Source organism: Suillus bovinus, assembly GCF_016758785.1.
Source record: "Suillus bovinus strain UH-Sbo-P2 chromosome Unknown EDB93scaffold_12, whole genome shotgun sequence".
In the NCBI taxonomy this organism is placed as follows: Eukaryota; Fungi; Basidiomycota; class Agaricomycetes; order Boletales; family Suillaceae; genus Suillus; species Suillus bovinus.
In genome coordinates, this window is record NW_024542068.1 from 476569 (window position 1) to 493927 (window position 17359).

The 17359-nt window shown below is 48.1% G+C and overlaps 4 protein-coding genes across 4 annotated transcripts; 1 reads left to right on the plus strand and 3 right to left on the minus strand.

Annotated features, from left to right (window-relative positions):
• Positions 1 to 134: 134 nt before the first annotated feature.
• EDB93DRAFT_1248060 (kinase-like domain-containing protein) lies at positions 135 to 2994 on the minus strand (the record flags this gene model as incomplete). The annotated part of the gene is made up of 7 exons (XM_041452668.1): positions 135 to 415; positions 463 to 571; positions 624 to 820; positions 883 to 1138; positions 1199 to 1279; positions 1327 to 2468; positions 2544 to 2994. The coding sequence occupies 7 exons, from the start codon at positions 2992 to 2994 to the stop codon at positions 135 to 137; spliced, it is 2517 nt and encodes an 838-aa protein (XP_041310252.1).
• A 708-nt stretch (positions 2995 to 3702) lies between these two features.
• Positions 3703 to 7867, plus strand: EDB93DRAFT_1248061 (component of IIS longevity pathway SMK-1-domain-containing protein; the record flags this gene model as incomplete). The annotated part of the gene is made up of 12 exons (XM_041452669.1): positions 3703 to 4117; positions 4180 to 4470; positions 4531 to 4653; positions 4737 to 4921; positions 4976 to 5072; positions 5122 to 5202; positions 5261 to 6120; positions 6171 to 6306; positions 6362 to 6535; positions 6589 to 6758; positions 6808 to 6968; positions 7018 to 7867. The coding sequence occupies 12 exons, from the start codon at positions 3703 to 3705 to the stop codon at positions 7865 to 7867; spliced, it is 3543 nt and encodes a 1180-aa protein (XP_041310253.1).
• Positions 7772 to 10180, minus strand: EDB93DRAFT_135484 (uncharacterized protein). Its single transcript, XM_041455479.1, has 4 exons — positions 9925 to 10180; positions 9302 to 9867; positions 9013 to 9247; positions 7772 to 8960 (listed from the first exon to the last, which is right to left on the minus strand). The coding sequence occupies exons 1-4, from the start codon at positions 10096 to 10098 to the stop codon at positions 8031 to 8033; spliced, it is 1905 nt and encodes a 634-aa protein (XP_041310254.1). The 5' UTR covers positions 10099 to 10180; the 3' UTR covers positions 7772 to 8030.
• A 4388-nt stretch (positions 10181 to 14568) lies between these two features.
• Positions 14569 to 16849, minus strand: EDB93DRAFT_1131258 (uncharacterized protein). The gene is made up of 2 exons (XM_041448956.1): positions 15550 to 16849; positions 14569 to 15496 (listed from the first exon to the last, which is right to left on the minus strand). The coding sequence occupies exons 1-2, from the start codon at positions 16613 to 16615 to the stop codon at positions 15027 to 15029; spliced, it is 1536 nt and encodes a 511-aa protein (XP_041310255.1). The 5' UTR covers positions 16616 to 16849; the 3' UTR covers positions 14569 to 15026.
• Positions 16850 to 17359: the final 510 nt, after the last annotated feature.

Below are 17359 nucleotides of genomic sequence, written 5' to 3' on the forward strand. Positions count from 1 at the left end.
TCAATTCAAGTGCACATCAATCGACATTCGTGAGTACGTCTACAGAGTATTACAATTACAACGATCATAAATAGCTGAAATATACAAATTTACGAGGCGACATGTGCGAATGCTTCATGGCCAACAGGTGAATATCAACCCTTGTTCCAGTCGGCAGGCAAGTCACATCTACAAACATGCCTTCGAGACATCTTAGTCCCTGGAGCCCTGCAAGTTGCCCCATGCATAGCATCATGTGCTAATTCAGGCGGGCACAAATAGTCCACGTGCACTCGCCCGAGAGCGAAATTATTGTTTGCTTGCTCGTGCACAACTTTCTTGAATTCTGGTAGTCGAGGATGAGAGCATTCAATAGCAAGCTTTCCGGAGTCTACAGATTGGAGTGGTCTGTTGCCTAAGCAAGCTTTGAACATGGCTAGTTGGACGTGAGCAACAAAATGCAGAATTTGGTCGAGGACTTACGATCGTATTCCCGATTCTCTAGCTTCACCCAGTCAACGCATGAGAAAAACGGGTGACTGCGAATTGACTCCGACTCAGGTCTCATGGCATGGTGTTTGGGAAAGAAAATCTGAAGTAAGATTAAGCCAACGCCGACAACACACAAAAACTTGGAGACATACAGAATAAAGAAGATCCTTGGCGTCCTTATCTTGGATGAGATCTAATTCATCGTTCGGTCTTATGAAGGCAAGTCGCCGTTCCCTATTGTAACCCACGGGCAATTTGCGGTCGTTGCAAAATTTATGTGTTCCATCATTGAAATGATATATAGAGTACCAGTGCTTAGGAGTCGAGTAAGCTTTAATGCCAGGATAGCCTGGAACCACATAAAATTGCTCACCCCGCCATTTATTAGTAAAAGTTCCAGTAAAATGGTACCATAGGTCCACATGTCCGTTTTGAAGTTATATCCTTGGTTTTCCTCGACTCGCTCTGGAGGAAGGTAACCATCGGTACCCGATGTACCGTATATGCGCTTGTTGTGAAATTGCTGATAGGTCAATTTGCGGTCCAGGACTTCAGCATTGCCAAAGTCGGCAAGGGATACATGACCGGACGGAGTTATGAGCACGTTTTCCATCTTCAAGTCCAAATGTATGACGCGCAGCTTGTGAAGATGCTGGATGGCAAGAAGCTTTGGGAGTAGCGAAGCACATTAGATTAAACTTGCATGCAGGACATAGGATACACTTACAAGCTCAGCAGCAACAAGGCGTAACTGCCAATGCATGAATCCAAATTTTGCCCTAGCGCGAAGAGTCTGAGGATAAAACCTCTAGGGCACGTTCAGCACAAAGTCAGATGATGATCAGGAAGGCGTACCATTACGAAGTAAAAGTTATCCTCGTCCTCGAAGGCATGCAACAAAGGAGTCAAAAATGGGGATTGCTCTTCGGTGACGCGCTTGAACGCCTCATATTCAGCACTGATAGCTGCTGCTGCTGCTTGAGAGCCTTCGAGCAGTTGTTGCTCAGTCGGCCGTTTATCATTGGTGCAAGAAACAAATTGCGCAAGTAACCCAGCCTTGTCGATGACCTTGATAGCCACCTCCTCTGCTTGGTCCTTGATAGCGTACCAGACATAACCGAATCCACCACTGCCGACCTGTGCCGTGGCGACGTACACATGACCACCTGCTTGAATGGAATAGGAAAGATTCCCATTGTTCGAAATTTTTTCAACCACAGTACTGGCCTGTATTACCTCAGGTGTCTGTGGGAAATTATACGGTTGACAATTCGAGTTACTGTATTCAAGAGTCGGGAACATATCGGCAAGTTTTAGCTCGGTATTGCCCCGCGATGCGTCGTTGTAGAGGTTGTGTTTGGGAACATCCTGGGTTAATTCGAAGCGGGACTCCTTCTGTGTAGGGTGTATAGGAAGTGCAGGACATAAGTGCCCAGCTTGGACTCCTGGCTTCCTATCTGTGGGGGGCTTTAGACCAGGTGGGCATCGAGGTGGCTCATGGGGGGCAGATGATGGTGGCTGGTCACACTGAATTCGTGGAACTATAGAATCGTATCGCTGTTGGTCCAAGCATGATTTGTGGGAGGAAGCGTGAGCGGCAGGCGATAGTGACTGGCCAAGGGGAAAGTGTGGAAACACGAAATCGTATTGTTGTAGGCCCAGGCGTGCTTCCTGAGAGGAAATTTCGTCAGGGATAGTAGGGACCATCGATGGTGCGATAACTTCATCGGTAGGTCCGATGGAAGGTCCCGCTATGTGAATGAGTGATCTTGCGCCAGCATATTTTGGGGGCGTCTCAATGTCCTTGCTTTCGATAGTCCGTATGGTCCGAGCCAGAACTGGTGTAGCGACGGCAAATCCGGAAAGTGGAGAACAAGTGGGTGACGCAAGCGTTATGACCTCAACTGGTGCGATTGATTGAATATCGCTGTCTCGAGCGGCGTTCGTCAGAGAGGCAGGTCGAGTTAAGGCGGCCATGTTCGAGGGTTGTTGTTCATCTAAAAAGTCGACAGTAAGCATCTACATCACGCTTGTGAAAGACGCCTCTCCAAGGCCGTCGATCATTTGCATACCTTGAGGGCACGTCGTACCGAGTCCGAAGAGACCTTGTCCTTGGGTGGGAAAGAGAAGGGAATCAGAAATCATATCGTCCATCTCTGTCGACTGCGTGGCAATTGTTTCGATGTTAAATCCAACCGGAGGGTTTGATGGAGAAGTCTCGAGAAGCGGCGCAGATTCCTGGGCAGTGTGCGCATGTCCTTCATAACTTGTGCCAAGATTAGGTAGTACTTGACTTTGTTGGATTGATATAAGGGCGTCATCGGTAGTGGGGGACAAGGAAACGTGAAATCGGAGGTTTATATTGACAGGAAAGATTGCTTGGGTAGCCGGAGACCTCTCAAGTAGAGATGAGACATTTGATGCAGGAGCAGGCGTTGAAGCAGTAGCGACGTCCAATGCAGAGACAGGTTCAGACTTCTGGAATCGTTTGAAGATACGAGCAAGCAGGTGTTTGAGGGCCATTGATGAGTGGGGGTGGTGTTATGAAGCTATGGTCCTGGAGAAACCGGACGTTAAATAGAGCTCGGACATATTCTACGCCACTAGGAATACTGGATCACTAATGTGGATGTGGCCAAAACTTGGGAAGGGACCACAACGCTTTGGCTCATCACAAAATAAGTCGCGGTGGACCCATCAGGTAGCGATCTCCTGATTGGGGCACTGTTCAAGTTAGCACCATACGTATCTTACGTAATGTGAGATCAGTGCGCAAGGTTCAGCTTTGCCTTGAGCATAAAGGCTTGAAGTTTGAAGCTGTATGCAGTGTGGAACCAAAGCGGCACGTAGTAGCATCGACCTGGTGAGAAGAAATTCTGGATAGTGTCGTTGATGCCCCTGGTGCACCTAATCGAGAGAGTTTTGTCATAGCATCAGATCAATGCCACCCGAGGGATATTGTCAGAACAGCGCTTGAGCCTTTCTTTGATACCTTGAAGTCATGGACATAGTCGAAGGTTGTCAGTAAGCTAATTGCTTCATCAATGTTGGGTGTAAGTGGAGCCGGAAAGGTCCGTGGCGCCTTTGGATGTTGTTCTCACGGGCGTGCAAGGACTGTAGTTGGTGGAAGGGAGCTCACACCAAAACATTCCTCAAGGCAAAGCATTGGTATTTCTGTAGGGAAATACCTACAGCGCCGAGAGGACGACGTACAAAACCAATTTGTTGGTCATGAGCGGCCTGGACGTTGCCAGTCAATCCAAGTCTACGACGTCTGCTGACGACGAAGGGCAACATCATAATTTATCATCACAAGCTACGCATCTTTTCCACCAAGAGGATTCACATCAGCCTCCTCTTTCCCTGGATTTTTCTGGGCTTTCTGGAACGGAGGATGGACTAGGAAATCATGTCAATCATATTGACCTCCATGACCCACGGAGTTCGCTTATAGGTGACCTTCACCGGGTGGGAGACCATCCTAAACTTGACGAAATGACAATGCTCGAGGCTGTGAATCCTTCTGATACACACGAGGACACACAAGAAAGTCGAGACACGGAGCCTGATATCAAGCGTGTCAAGGTGAGCCATGCATATATCATCCATCACCCTTCTGCATGTCGGCATGTTGCATCTCGTTCTTGTATGGTTTGTCAACTATGCCAGGAATGGGTCGTTTCAACAACGTGGTGTACCTTGGCGCAGACCAACTTGCTACGCACCAGCAAGAGCGCCAACATTCTTGCTCGTTCATCCGTGCCTATCTTGTTTTCATGAGTTCATTAAGTGCCAACTCTGACCGACGTTTGCCACGTTCTACAAAGGTTTACAAGCTTATTGGCTCACAATGGGCTGACCAAGGGACCGCTTTTTGTTATGGACAATTCGAAAACGAGACCAACCAGGCTTTCCTTATCGCTCGCTCAGAAGTCCATTTCGACAAACTCATCCTGACTACTCGCATCCGCACCACTGACGTCTATCAACGCCAACAAGGTCCGTTTGGTATATATATTTACAAGGGGATCTGCTGATACCTACTCACGCGACCACCAGATACATTGATTGTCTGGACGGAACCGGACGGTGCAGATTACGCCTTGAGCTTCCAGGACGCAGAAGGGTGTGCAGAGGTGTGGAATTTCATCATTGAGGTCCAGCGTCACATGAATGTTGTTGGTATGTACAACCCTTGACCCTATGCCGCGCTGCTTCCTTTCTGGTTTACTTCCTGTTGTACTATCTGACTTACACGCCTTCAGGAGAAAGTAGTGTTGGGGGTTCATCATCTCCTCGAAGCGACCACTCTACGACAGCAGCGATTATCCGCTCCGGCCACTTGCCTCAACCAGAACTCGGGAATATTCCCGATATTGAACGTGCCATTAAAACACTAGTGCGTGGACAGGCGATTAGGGAGAGAATATGCGAGTATATCCTGCGCGAGGTCCGTTGTCAATTTATCAAATTCTTCACGATTAGCCCGCTAAACTTTGAGCAGGAATATATCACGAAGATGATAGAAGTCTTCAAACTGGCAGAAGACTTGGAGAACGCAGAGAATCTCCATGCACTGTGCAGTCTCATGCAAACCATATGTGCGTTCATCTGCCACCATGACGAGTTTTTATTGATGATATTTTGTAGTAGTAATGATTCATGATCATGGACTATACGAGCATATCCTCGATGACAGCGTATTCTTTGGTGCTGTAGGCATGCTTGAATGTATGTTTCTTGTTGTTCCTGCATAATGTGCACAAAACTCAACCTAACTTCCTCAAAGATGACCCCGAGTTCCCAAATCACAAAGCGAACTACCGAGAGTTTCTCCACGTAACCTCTAAATTTCACCAACCTATTCCCATACAAGACATCATGATCCAGAAGAAAATCCACCACACCTACCGTCTACAGTTTCTTAAAGACGTCGTTCTTGCGCGCGTTCTCGACGACTCCACCTTCAATGTCCTCAACTCCTGCATTATCTTCAACCAAATCGACATAATCAACCATGTCCAGCAGGATACCATGTTTCTTCGCGAAATATTGTCACTATATGTGAACGAGGAGGTTTTGACGGGAGGGAAAGACAAGGATGAGAAGCGCGAGGATATGGATGTTGACGGCAAACCAAACGGCGCCCGTGCAAATGGCTCAACCCCAAGGCCTTTCTCATTCGGCCCACCAGATAATCTCTCGGAGCATGAGTTGACCCTCCGTAGAGAAGTATTGGTGCTTATACAGCAGCTTTGCGTCATGGGTAAAAATGTGCCGCTTGCTGCTCGTATCTCCCTCTTTCGATCCCTTGTCAATCGGGGTATCCTATTCGCTGTCCAGTGGGCGTTCTCACTTTCAGAGAATGACCCAGAAGCGAAAACAACAATCAGCATTGCGGGTGAAGTGATGTCTGCGCTGCTCGATCACGACTTAAATGGTGTTCGAAATCACATCACCAAGCAAGCCTCAGCTATTGAGAGGGAGAGTAAGGAGGGACGGCCGATGGGAGAGCAAGCTGAGACGCTTTTACGAATAATGTGCAAAGTATTGACACATACTCGGGATTTGGCGTTGCAATGTCAGGTCGGAGATGCCCTGAAGACCATGTTGGATGTCTCTCCCAAGGATGGTCCTGAATTGACACCCGTAAGCGTTGTCTGATTTACATATTGTAAACCATCTCACAGCAGCTTCAGGCTGGTTTGAACGTCAAGCTACTTCGTCCGAAAGATGACCCAGGAACTGAGAAATTTCTTGATTACTTCTACAAGAGATGTATAGAACTCCTATTCAAACCATTCCACGACATCCCTGATTTCAAGACCCAGACTGGTTCGTTTCTACCTGACGTGTAGAGTACGCTTTGTGACTGATTCATTGTTCGCAGAGCCAGTGTTGAAGCTTTCGCGCGAGAAGACTAACCTTTACCTATACTTATCCGACTTAGTATGCAACTTTGCTCAACAGCATGGCTTCCGCATTCATTTTTCCATGCTTTCCTCTAACATCTCTGCTCGTATGGCCTCATTCCTCAAAGCCCGGGACAAGCACTTACGTCTCGGTACATCTCGCTCATATCGTGTAGTATGTATTTATACTGACTGGAGAGCGCAGCTGCTTTTCGCTTTTTCCGAATATGCCTCAAGGTCAACAACCCAAATTTCATGATCCACCTCATGAAACTAGACGTATTCAAACCGATCTTGGATCTCACGATACAGGAGTCTCGACGAGATAGTTTACTAAGTGCCTCATGTCAAGAGTTCTTTGAACATATGCGTCGTGTGCGTCATTTCCTTCTTCCTCGTTCGTTTAACTGATTATATTATATAGGAAAATATTAAAGACCCAATTAATCACTGCATGACGAAGCATGAATCATTGGTACGACAACTGGCCGCATCACCGCTCAGTGGTCACAGGTTCATGTCCTTCATTCGACGGTGGGAGATCAACATCGAACCTCCTCCCAAAGAGGAGTCACAACCAGTCAAGTACGTACTTATTGTATGACGTACAAGCCGTTGCTAATTCTCGTCATAGGACCCTTCGAGATCCCCGTCATATGGGCCGAAATATCGACGTGGAGGAAGAAGATTACTTCAACGCTGAGGATGAAGAAAGCGATAACCATGCATCTTCCATCACTCCACAAGTTGGCAGCCGTGATCTATATGACGAAAACCCTCCATTCATCTCTCCTCATTTGCGCGGGCGCTCATCATCACCTGTGCATACTGCATTGAAACGAAAGCGACGCGGTGCTATGGTTGGGAAAGGCTTTCGTCCACAAACACTTGCACTTCCTCGTACTCCGCCCTTGAAATCTCTAGTGGATTATCGTGACGAAGATGAAGAAGAAATTGGCCCACCCTCACCCAAAGTACCCTCGGCACCAATATCCAAAGCCGCCACGACAGCCAGCCAACGCAGCTCACCCCTTTCACCTGCTGCGGACATACCACCCAGTCCCAGAATATCTCATCGACAGATTTCTTCACGCCCTCCCCCCATTCCTCGGCGGTCCTCTTTGGATGAAGAGGACAACCTCTTGGAGTCTCTACTCCGTTCTAAATCCATTGCCCCATCTCCTTCAAATCCTCCTTCAAAGGCATCGTCCAAGTTTTCAATGCTGCCGATACGGCTTGGCGACAAGCGGAGAAGAGAGGATGATGACGAGCAACCAGACCTTTTGGCTAATAAGTCAAAACGACCTGATCTAGGTTCACGAAAGGAGCCTGAGCCCTCGAGCGGTAGAACAAACGTGGTGAAGCCTGGGGAGGATCCACCAAAAAAGTTCAAGCTTGCATTACGAAGTATCGTAACTGCAGCGCCGCAACCCTCGACACCTGTGCCTTCAGAACCTGGTGTGAAAGACGGGGATACTGGTTAGCTAGTTGTCTTTCCTGTGTTTATAGATCGTACATTCGTTAATTTTATTTGAGGAAACGCGAAATAAACACTACGTTGTTTGAGCGCAAACGAGGCTACAATAAAATCTGGAAAACACGGGACATGCTATAGCCTATGAGAATGCTTTGGACTCATGGAGCGCCTCAAACGATATCCCACACCTCGATCCTCTTCATCCATCTGTGAGCGACACGTACGGGTCGCTTGCAAACCATCCGACCTGTGCAGCCGTCGAACAAGATGTCTCTTGCCGAGATACCATCGACCGGAAGTGGACATGGAACCACGCGTATTGTTGCTCGCGCCCTTCTAGCAGCTTGTGCCTCTTCCAAGGTATCCTCGTCACCGGACGCAAAGTCGGTGTATCGTAGGGATGCCGCGGTAGTCCGTACCAGCGATGTGATCTCCCGACGCTTCTTCAATCTCTCCCCCGTTCCCTCCCCAAGCATGACGGAAATGAATTCGGCTTCAGGAGGTTGAGGCGAACGAACGCTCAACGCAGGTCGTACGCGGAACCTAGGTATTAAAGATGTTTCTGTGACTTCTTCAGGATAGAAAACGAAGCCCTTTGTTGATCCATTAAATGAAGAATCCATGACCACTGTAGGTGGGGACGGATCCGTGGGATGTATATGTGAGCCCAATATCCTAGTGGCGATGCCCCCGCTTGAGGCGCTGTCCCGGGGTAGCAAAGTCAGCCGCACAAGACCAAGGAATGTTTTGTGGTCATCTGTACGATTATGGAACGAGGCGGTGATTGTGACGCCTTCATCATCATGATAGCTGCCTTCGCCACTGGCGGAAGAACGAGGATAAGGAAACATGGGGTCATGAACAATGACTACATTGGAGAGCTTGCTACCAACAACACCTTCGTGGCTACGAAGCAAGCGGCCTGCAGACGAATTTGGATTAAGATCATTAGCCGGGCCCTGCAGTTTGCATTCATTGTGCTCGTTGGGGGGAGGGATCTCATATGCTTCCACCAACGTGTGAGTCGACGATGCGCGCAGCAACAGCAAGTGTGAGGTGCATGAAAGCATAGACTCGACTGGACTTGGTGAAGCAGCATCCTGACAATCGATAATCAGCTAAACTGCGCACAGGCATGAACAGGTGCTTTACATCGTGTGCCACAGTAAATGTTGTAAATGTTTCAATGTCAAGGCAGAGAATGTGATCACTCTTAGGTCCAGGGCTTCTGAAAGTACCGCCTCGTGCGTACTTGATGGCAATTAGCCTCGGACCAAGCGACACCTCTCGAAGACTAGATAGATGCATGTCATGTCTCGTAAAAACATCTTGAAGTACGACGTGGGGCTGAGAGCCTTTTGAGCTGACATGGAACTGAAACACCTTCCTGTATCAAAACCAACGTTAAATTTCACCGATATAGAACAAAAAAGTGACGGACAGTGCAAAGAAGTTCTCCACCAAAATTACAAATGCAACACGTTCTCCATTCGTTCGGGTGCTTTGGACGCAACGGAGGTCAAAAATCATACCGGAGGTCGTGTACAACACAGTTGAATGTTTAGCATAGAGTTGTAGGGGTGCTTCTTCGGCTGGATCATTTCCTTTGTCTGCATCCAGGTCAAAGCACCTGACGGGTGCTTCTGAAGAGCAGATGCTGGTAACAATCAACCAACGGCTGAAAACGAGGCCATAAGGAGTGTGATTCCCGGTAGCATCTGGATAGAGTTCGACCGTTCTTCTGCGAGCAACTCCAGGGAGCGGAAGCTCTTTGTTGCCAAAATTTAGTGTTCGGGTGTTATATCTCTTATTGTCCAAGGCCATCTTCCCATCTCGTGGGCCATTTGAGCACCAGCGATCGAATTTCTCACTTGAAGTTAACCACGACTGAAGATAACTTGCGGAATTGGTGGACAACAATGCGGGAATACGTGGACGTGAGGAAGCACGGTAGATATTAAACCAAGTTGCGTCGCGAAGCACAGCTGACCTGAGTGTCTTGGACACCTTGTATATTTCTATCAATCGAAATCACAGGCAACAGAATGCGAAACAAAACCATACCCTTTGCAACCTAACGATATCCGTTACTGATAGGTAGCTGAAAATATGAAAGAGGATATCTTCTGGTAGTGTCTCAAATGAGATCACAGCTTGAATCATCTCGAAAGAAGAGCATGACAGCTGTTTGCCGCTCGGTCGGAAGGCCTTGCGCACTGAGGAGATGGAAATGTGCATGATGGTGTTCACATGAAACAGTGTTGTAACTTGTGGTAACAAGGCTTCTCATGCGTCGAGCGTGAGTGTCAATACGCAGTAAGCACCGCATGGAGCGCACGACTCGTGTTCTAGACGTTCAGCTTCCGGATCAAACTGTTGTGCTAGAAATGGCTTGGATGAAATCATAGCATCCTGCGGCTGTAAAATCGAATACTTGACCATGTTTGAGCTGTGGTCTCAGAGTTAGTTCCTTCCCAAAAACTTGAAGTAGCCTGAGTGTGGAACAGTCCGCTGAGTTTTATGTCCATGCACTGAATGGAACTGTTGGAGTGGCATGAAAACGTTTCAAATGACCAAGTTTTCGTGGGTGGGAAAACAATCACCGGGGCCTAAATATGACATTGCTACGAAATCCCACTGCTGTACACTCGCGATACGGACTTACAACGTTGCAGCAAATGGAGACATTGATCTATGAAAAATAAATGAAGGCATCTATATACGTGGATCACATGTGTGGTATAGACCGTTACAGTCATCATGGAAATATTCCAAATCAACGGGGCTCTGAATAAGCTTTAGATCCACGAACACTGACACAAGGGTTAAGGGATGGATGTGTGAACCCAATGACCTGACCACGATTCCTCTGGTGGCAGTGGGTTGATATCGTAGAGATAGCATGGATATCCTGGTCCTCTGTAAATGTCTCACAATCATGATGAATCACGATTGCGATGCCTTCGTGACCGCTCTTCTGGGAGGGAGGGAGCCATGGGATTGTAGCCTGATCAGCTGTGCACTGCACAATCCATCGATCAATTATCCATGACAGCACCGCAAATCCCTGTGACCGGTTTCATTGTCCTCGTAAGATCTCGGAGTGCGTGTAGTGAAGACATCGGGGTCTCGACTGCCTCGGTTGCGTTGTGAGCCGAAGGTCCGGACAGAAATCCACAAACGGTGGAGGCGCCAGTTATACAAATCATGAATCGGACCTCAATGAAATAAGTACCTCCTGTGGTGAACTGACTATTCAGTATGATATCTTTTAGTGCCCCGCGTCACTGAAGTCGCGGGATAATAATTGACGGCAAGTAGTACTAGCCTTGAACCAAAGGTAGCCGCATGGTCTACCAGATCACGATGACTTGTGGTTTGACATTCGGCCGGAGCATGACATATTATCGTCAGCAGACATACATGTGCAGTGCAGCGAGACCAAGAGATTCACCGTGGAGTCACTATTAATGCAGCAAACACAGCGCATTCACCGTTAAAGCAACGCGTGTGCGCTTCAGCGCACCGGGATCGGAAGTTTCTAACAGTGAAGTTGTAGAGAATCCCCTGGATCTCCAGACCTTCGGAAGGCTTGTTTCATCTTCTTTTCATCGCGACCAGTCGTTACATGGATCAAGATACCATATCAGTATGCTTGCCAGAATTAAATCCAGCTATGAACCCGATATAAGCAAACATGAACGCACGATCCGACACCATACGGTCACCATCGACAATGGCGATGACCAACGAGCGACCTTGGAACCATGTGGTGAAAAATTGAAATTGATTTCAAATGAGGACAGACACCGTATGCTTACACACATGACAGTCTGGCCCGGTGGAAGACGATTGGCAATTTAGCACTGCTCTGCACAAAGCTCGCAGCTACGCCATGGAGTTCGCAAGCCAAGCTATAGAGTAAACTGTAGACCCGTGAATTCGGGATACGCCAGAGATCGCGCCGGTCATCCTAAGGCTCCAATTCATTTTCTCAGTCATTCACAATTCCATAGTAAAAAGGGGTAAAACCTTCGCACTTCATTCTCGCGAGTCTAAGCAAGTTTGAAATTTCCAAGGAAGGGGCTTTCACTCTAGCTTATTCGCTTTGCTGCAACTAACCTGTAAACGAAGCGGCCTTCAGCAATAATCAGCGCTAAGCTCACCCGTCCCGAAATGCGGCGCAACCTACAGTTCTTCTAGCGCACAACAAGGAATGAAACTTAAAAACAACTCAACGGCCAACTCGGCGAGCGTTTCCCAGCGTTTCCCCTGTTTCTGAACTGTTGGTTATTCCTGAAGTAATCTCGTCAGCATAGCCCACCCGCAGATGGCGGGTCGGTACGTCATTCCGATGCGGTGCGGCAGTCGGGGGAAATGCTAGGATGGCAAGTCGAGCATGCAGAGCCAAACTTCAGGGGTAGCGATAATGACCCCGCGATTTTGACAGTTAAACCGAAATGTTCGAGTTTCTTGGATTTTTTTGAAATTTGTCGTTCTCGTCTTGTCACCCGCAATATTTCCTTCATTGCTGGAATGACGTGCGCATGTCACGGTGACTGTATGAGTTTCCGATGACAATAATAATAATAAGTTAATGCGGCTTGACATTTCATCGCAGCAGAGTGCGGGGAACTTGAAGGCGAACAAGCCGCATAAACTTGCAAGTAATCTGTTTTACTTTGGACTGCCCAATAGCAGAACTAACTCAGCTTCGTGCGGATGGCCCGAGAATTTCAAAAGAAACTTACCTACGGAGACACGTCCAGGGATGAAATTTTAGACACATGTAGCAGCGAAAAACAGTACCATTGGCCAGCTGTGCCTGCATGCACCTAAAAGTTATGTTGCCCACATTAATTACCGTGAACGACCGTAAGCCCGGAACCTCCTGGCTCTTCCTGGTCACGGGTAAAAATAGGGGAGGTTCGCGTTACCAGGTGACCTGACTCGCCCACTGCGAAGTCGGTCCACGGTGGCAGAAGGTGTTTTTGTTTTATCAGATTTTAAAATTTAATGAGTTCAAGATCTCCTTCGCTGCTTACCTCGTCTTCTAGAACTACTTCTTCTTCGGACCTTTGGATAGTTCTTTTGGTCGTAGCGTGGGTCATTTCCAGCGAGCAGTTAAAACGCGAGCAGCGGTCCGACATGACGACCCGAGCGTCGCTACAGGCACAGACCAGTTTCAATTAGAGGGTTGATGTTCACTCCATTTCGATGGGACGTGGCATGAAAGCAAAACAATCATATTCACCCGCACGTCAAAAGAAAATCAAAATCTTATAGCTTGTGTCTCGACGTTGGTAAGATAATATGTTACAGTGAAATTATGGTTGACGATTCATATATGTGATCGTCATCTCTCATCATCCTCGGGCGCGTGTCCGATTATCTGGAAGATCCTAGCCTCAACAGTTAGTCCTATCGAATTTATGGTACTTCTCCTCGTTAAATCCGCATCCGTGAAGATTGAAATTCAGGTCATCTGAAGACAATCAAAGCCGACAAAAATTCGTCTCGCCAGGCCCCTTCATCCCAGAAGTTCTACGGCGGAGACCACTAACTTGCACACGCTGTCAAAGCAAGACTGGGAATTGGGAAAACATTGGCCTCGGCCCTGCATAACTACCGGAGCCCATGGACGTTGAATATTGTTTCAGTTTGTTGAATTCTTAATTAACGGTGGCACTTCGTTTGGCAGATCTTGACGAGGAACTGACTTTCGATTTCATTCGAGCGGGCCGGGGGTGGACCGTGGGCTCTTGGCGGTCACCGACCTCGCTTGAGTCCGTTTGGTCCGAGCGGGAGAATACAGTCTCTGCGTTGTGTGGGGAAAGACGAACCTACTATGAGCACTGGGATACACACACGAGGTTCTGGTGGAAGTATACACGAATACCAAGATCCACGACCCTGACAAGGGTGACATTGACAAGACACGTGAGTCCTCGAAGCGTCGTCTGAGACCGAATCTACATTCCCGACTGAGAAGGTGCATAAAAGTCCGAAGAAGAACAAAGTGCTTCGCTGGCAGAAAATTTCAATTTGGGGGGGGAGGATGCTTTTAGGGCGGTTCCGGCGTGTCACTTACTCAGAGCGATGGTATGGCGGCCGGTCACACGAATGTTTCGAAGTTACTTGATGGGTGACAACTCGAACGAATGTCTTCAACTTGCTGTCCCAGCGCTTGTACAGCCGAGGATAATGGAGCATACTCGGGTTCCATGTTGCCACGTAGTTAGTAGTAGTATACGTACATATTGCGCCTGGCATGAGTCAGACAGCGGCCGTTATTGGCGCTATATGATAGTGGGGGGCTGGCCTTGGAGATGACGAGAACTCAATTGAATAGAATAACGTTGCTTTTCATGACGGCTAGAGTACTTTTCAAGGAACGTTTGGGCTAAGCGTGCGTTCTTGATGCTTCTCGCGCGCCTCGTGTTCACCGCACCTGGGCGGCCAACGAGAATAGGAACGGTATTTGAACAGCTTGGCACAAAGGGGATGAGTGGGTTTCCTAGCGAGCGTGTGCCTCCCGAAGCAGCAGGTTAATGAAGGGGCGTAGTCCAGCGTGGTCCTCAAGAACGTTATCAATTTACAGCAATTTACTTCTCCAGGCTAACTTAGTGCTTGTCGTTGCTAACGCGGTTGAGTCAACCTTAAACTTATTGGCGGACATGAATATTTGAATGGTGCCACTTCCAAAGCGAAGAAATTCATGATCATGCGTCTCAAATTCGAAAAAAGCTTCTAAGTAGGTATACTAAGTTATACAGTTACATTCCCTTTCTTCTTCCACGCACATTCGGCAGTCATTCGTATTGGTGAGACGGGTATCTATCATCGAGACGACATACAAAACGCGGTATGGCTGGCAGGGTATGGTTTATGAGGCGATATGTATATGCGCAATATAGACATAGTCGACAGGGTTGAATGCGAGGCGGAAAATGTAGGATACAGGATATATGTCGGGATATAGATACCGTTTTGCCCGCGTCTTTGTCGGTCGCCGTTTTGCGACGGGGTGAATAATTAAATAAGCCGCGAAATCGAGCTCAAGATGACGATGTGCGGATTGAGTTGTCAAACGGAATAAATACCAAGATCCAAACGAGCGTGATAATCAGGTAAGGCATGAATACACGTGTCTCGTGCCGTCTCCCTCAGGATGACGGTGACTCCCCTGTTGTGGGTACAGGCGATGAGGTGATCATTTGAGGTGACGAAACCTGCATGTGCGAGATCTCCGGCGACTTTTCAGCGGGCGCTTCAGATGTAGGACCCTGCAGGGGAGCTAATGATTGCGGTGGCGAAGCGAACTGCAGTTGGCGTGGCTGCTCACAGAGCCTCGGCATTGAGCCCCGACGCAACATCTCCTGTCCCTGGTACGAGACCGGAGGTTGTGAGAAGTAACCCGGGGCAGTTGCCGACTTCCTAGGCGCTTGTTGTTGAAGAGACGCAATGTCTGTCAACGGGGCGTTAGGGAGACGAATTGGACCCTGCAGGCCGGCATCGATAGGCGGGCTCTGCGAACTGCGAGGAATGGGGAACGTTGCGATTGAAGGCGATGAATAGCTAGAAGGGGGGCCGGAAATAGAACCAGGGGTAGGAGGCTGTGACGAATACACCGACACTGTGAGATTGTTAGCATGTGCTTAACAACGAGTAAGAAATAATGAAACTTACCACTATCGTCCCAGTCGCTGACTGCGCCACCACTCGATGCGGTGCTCGAAACGGAGCTACGCCTTGCCATACCGAACTCTCGCGGCTCCTTCTTGATCTGGGGTGAACCAGCCATAGGAGCAGGTTTTTGGACCTTTTTCTCGCCAGGTTTACGCGTCTTTCCACCTGCCCTCAGCTCGTCAAAGCGGAGGGGACGTGGACGCAAGTGGGTGCGCTCGTAAAGACCACATTTATTGCAAACAATCTTTCCAGGATTGAGAGTGGAGCGGCGCCATGAAGGCGGCTCTGTGGTATGACAATTAAAACAACGTCTCCTGAGGTACTGGGTCTCTTTGCTAGCAGCATCATCTGTGTGTTGAATTGGAACTGAAGCACCAGCTCCGGGGGGGAGGAAACCAGGATGGTGATGACCATGAAGAGCATGAGCTGCGAAGCCCAATTGGGAAGGGACAATGAGGGGTGTATCCTCTAGCTTAATTGACTGAGGATCGTGCGGGTGACGTGATTCAGATGGATCGGGGGATAGTGGAAGTGGGTCATTGTACATGGACGGGTATTGGTCATAAAATTGGGAGTGTTGAGATATATGGTGCTGGGGAAGGTCATGTCTGACGTAAGGGAAAGTGGCGCGACGAAATGTATGATGATCGGACTGGCGCAGGTGCATTTGTTGGTGCTGCTGGTGCTGGTGCTGTTGTTGCTGCTGTTGTTGTTGCTGCTGCTGGTGCTGCTGCCAATCATTGTAGTGCGCGTGATCATCAATGTACGCATCACTTTGGTATGATTCTGGCTCGTACAACTCGCGAAGGAGTGAACCCTGTGGCGGTGGATAATTGTTGTAGGTGGCCGGAGAAACCCAAGAATCGTTTTGGATCATTGATCCTACGTCGGATAGAAGATATGGCTCTTCCTGGAAGATTGTTGGAGCTGTTGGGATCGAGTGTTTAAAGTTATGAGTGGGGATGAGGTCAACGGATTGAGGAGATGGAGTGCGAGGAGTTGACGATGACTCGGAGTAAGGGGGTGATGAGTCGGAATATGGAGATGCGTAGGTTGCAAAATCCATGACAGAGGATTGACAGAAGAAAAAAAAGTTTAGAAATGTTGAAGACAAGAATCGGTCAAGGAGAGTGTGCGGGTAAATTATAAGAAGAAGGGTCCATGCAGTGTTCAAATTTGGACTAGAGCAAAAAACCTCCTCTCCCAGATTTTGGTTACTCTTTCTTTCTAGCCCGTTCCACTATCTCGGTATTTGCGGAACATCCCGTTCAAAACAAGATTCAGATTCTTCCGGTAGATCTCTTATCGCGCCCCAAATATAATCAAATAGTATGTAAACAAAAACAAATAAATCGCTTCCTCCATATTACGTCCATTGAATTCCCACGCACAGCATACGGACGCTCTCTTCACAATAAATTTGTACAATTTTAACAAATTTTAACTTGTGAGTAGCGCCCCGTCGGAATTGAGCCTTGGTCTCACTTTGTTGGCCTATTCTTATTGGTCAATGCCCTCCGTGCCGACATTGTGCCGTTTTATGACCCTGTGTATTGTACCATTTTTACTTATTTAAGCCTATTTATCTCACGCTTCCCCTCATAGATCCAAATAAGGAAGTGTTCCTCCGCAATACATCTCACCTTTATTCCTCCTTCACTGCCACAAAGGTCTTCACTTGTGCCTATTTGCGAGTGGCCGCCTTGCGCAGCTCCATTCTTATTATTAGTTCCCACTCGTGTCTAAATATGGAACTTGCTTTGCTGGTCCCTCTTCGACGCCCGACGCTTATCTACAGCAAATCTTACTT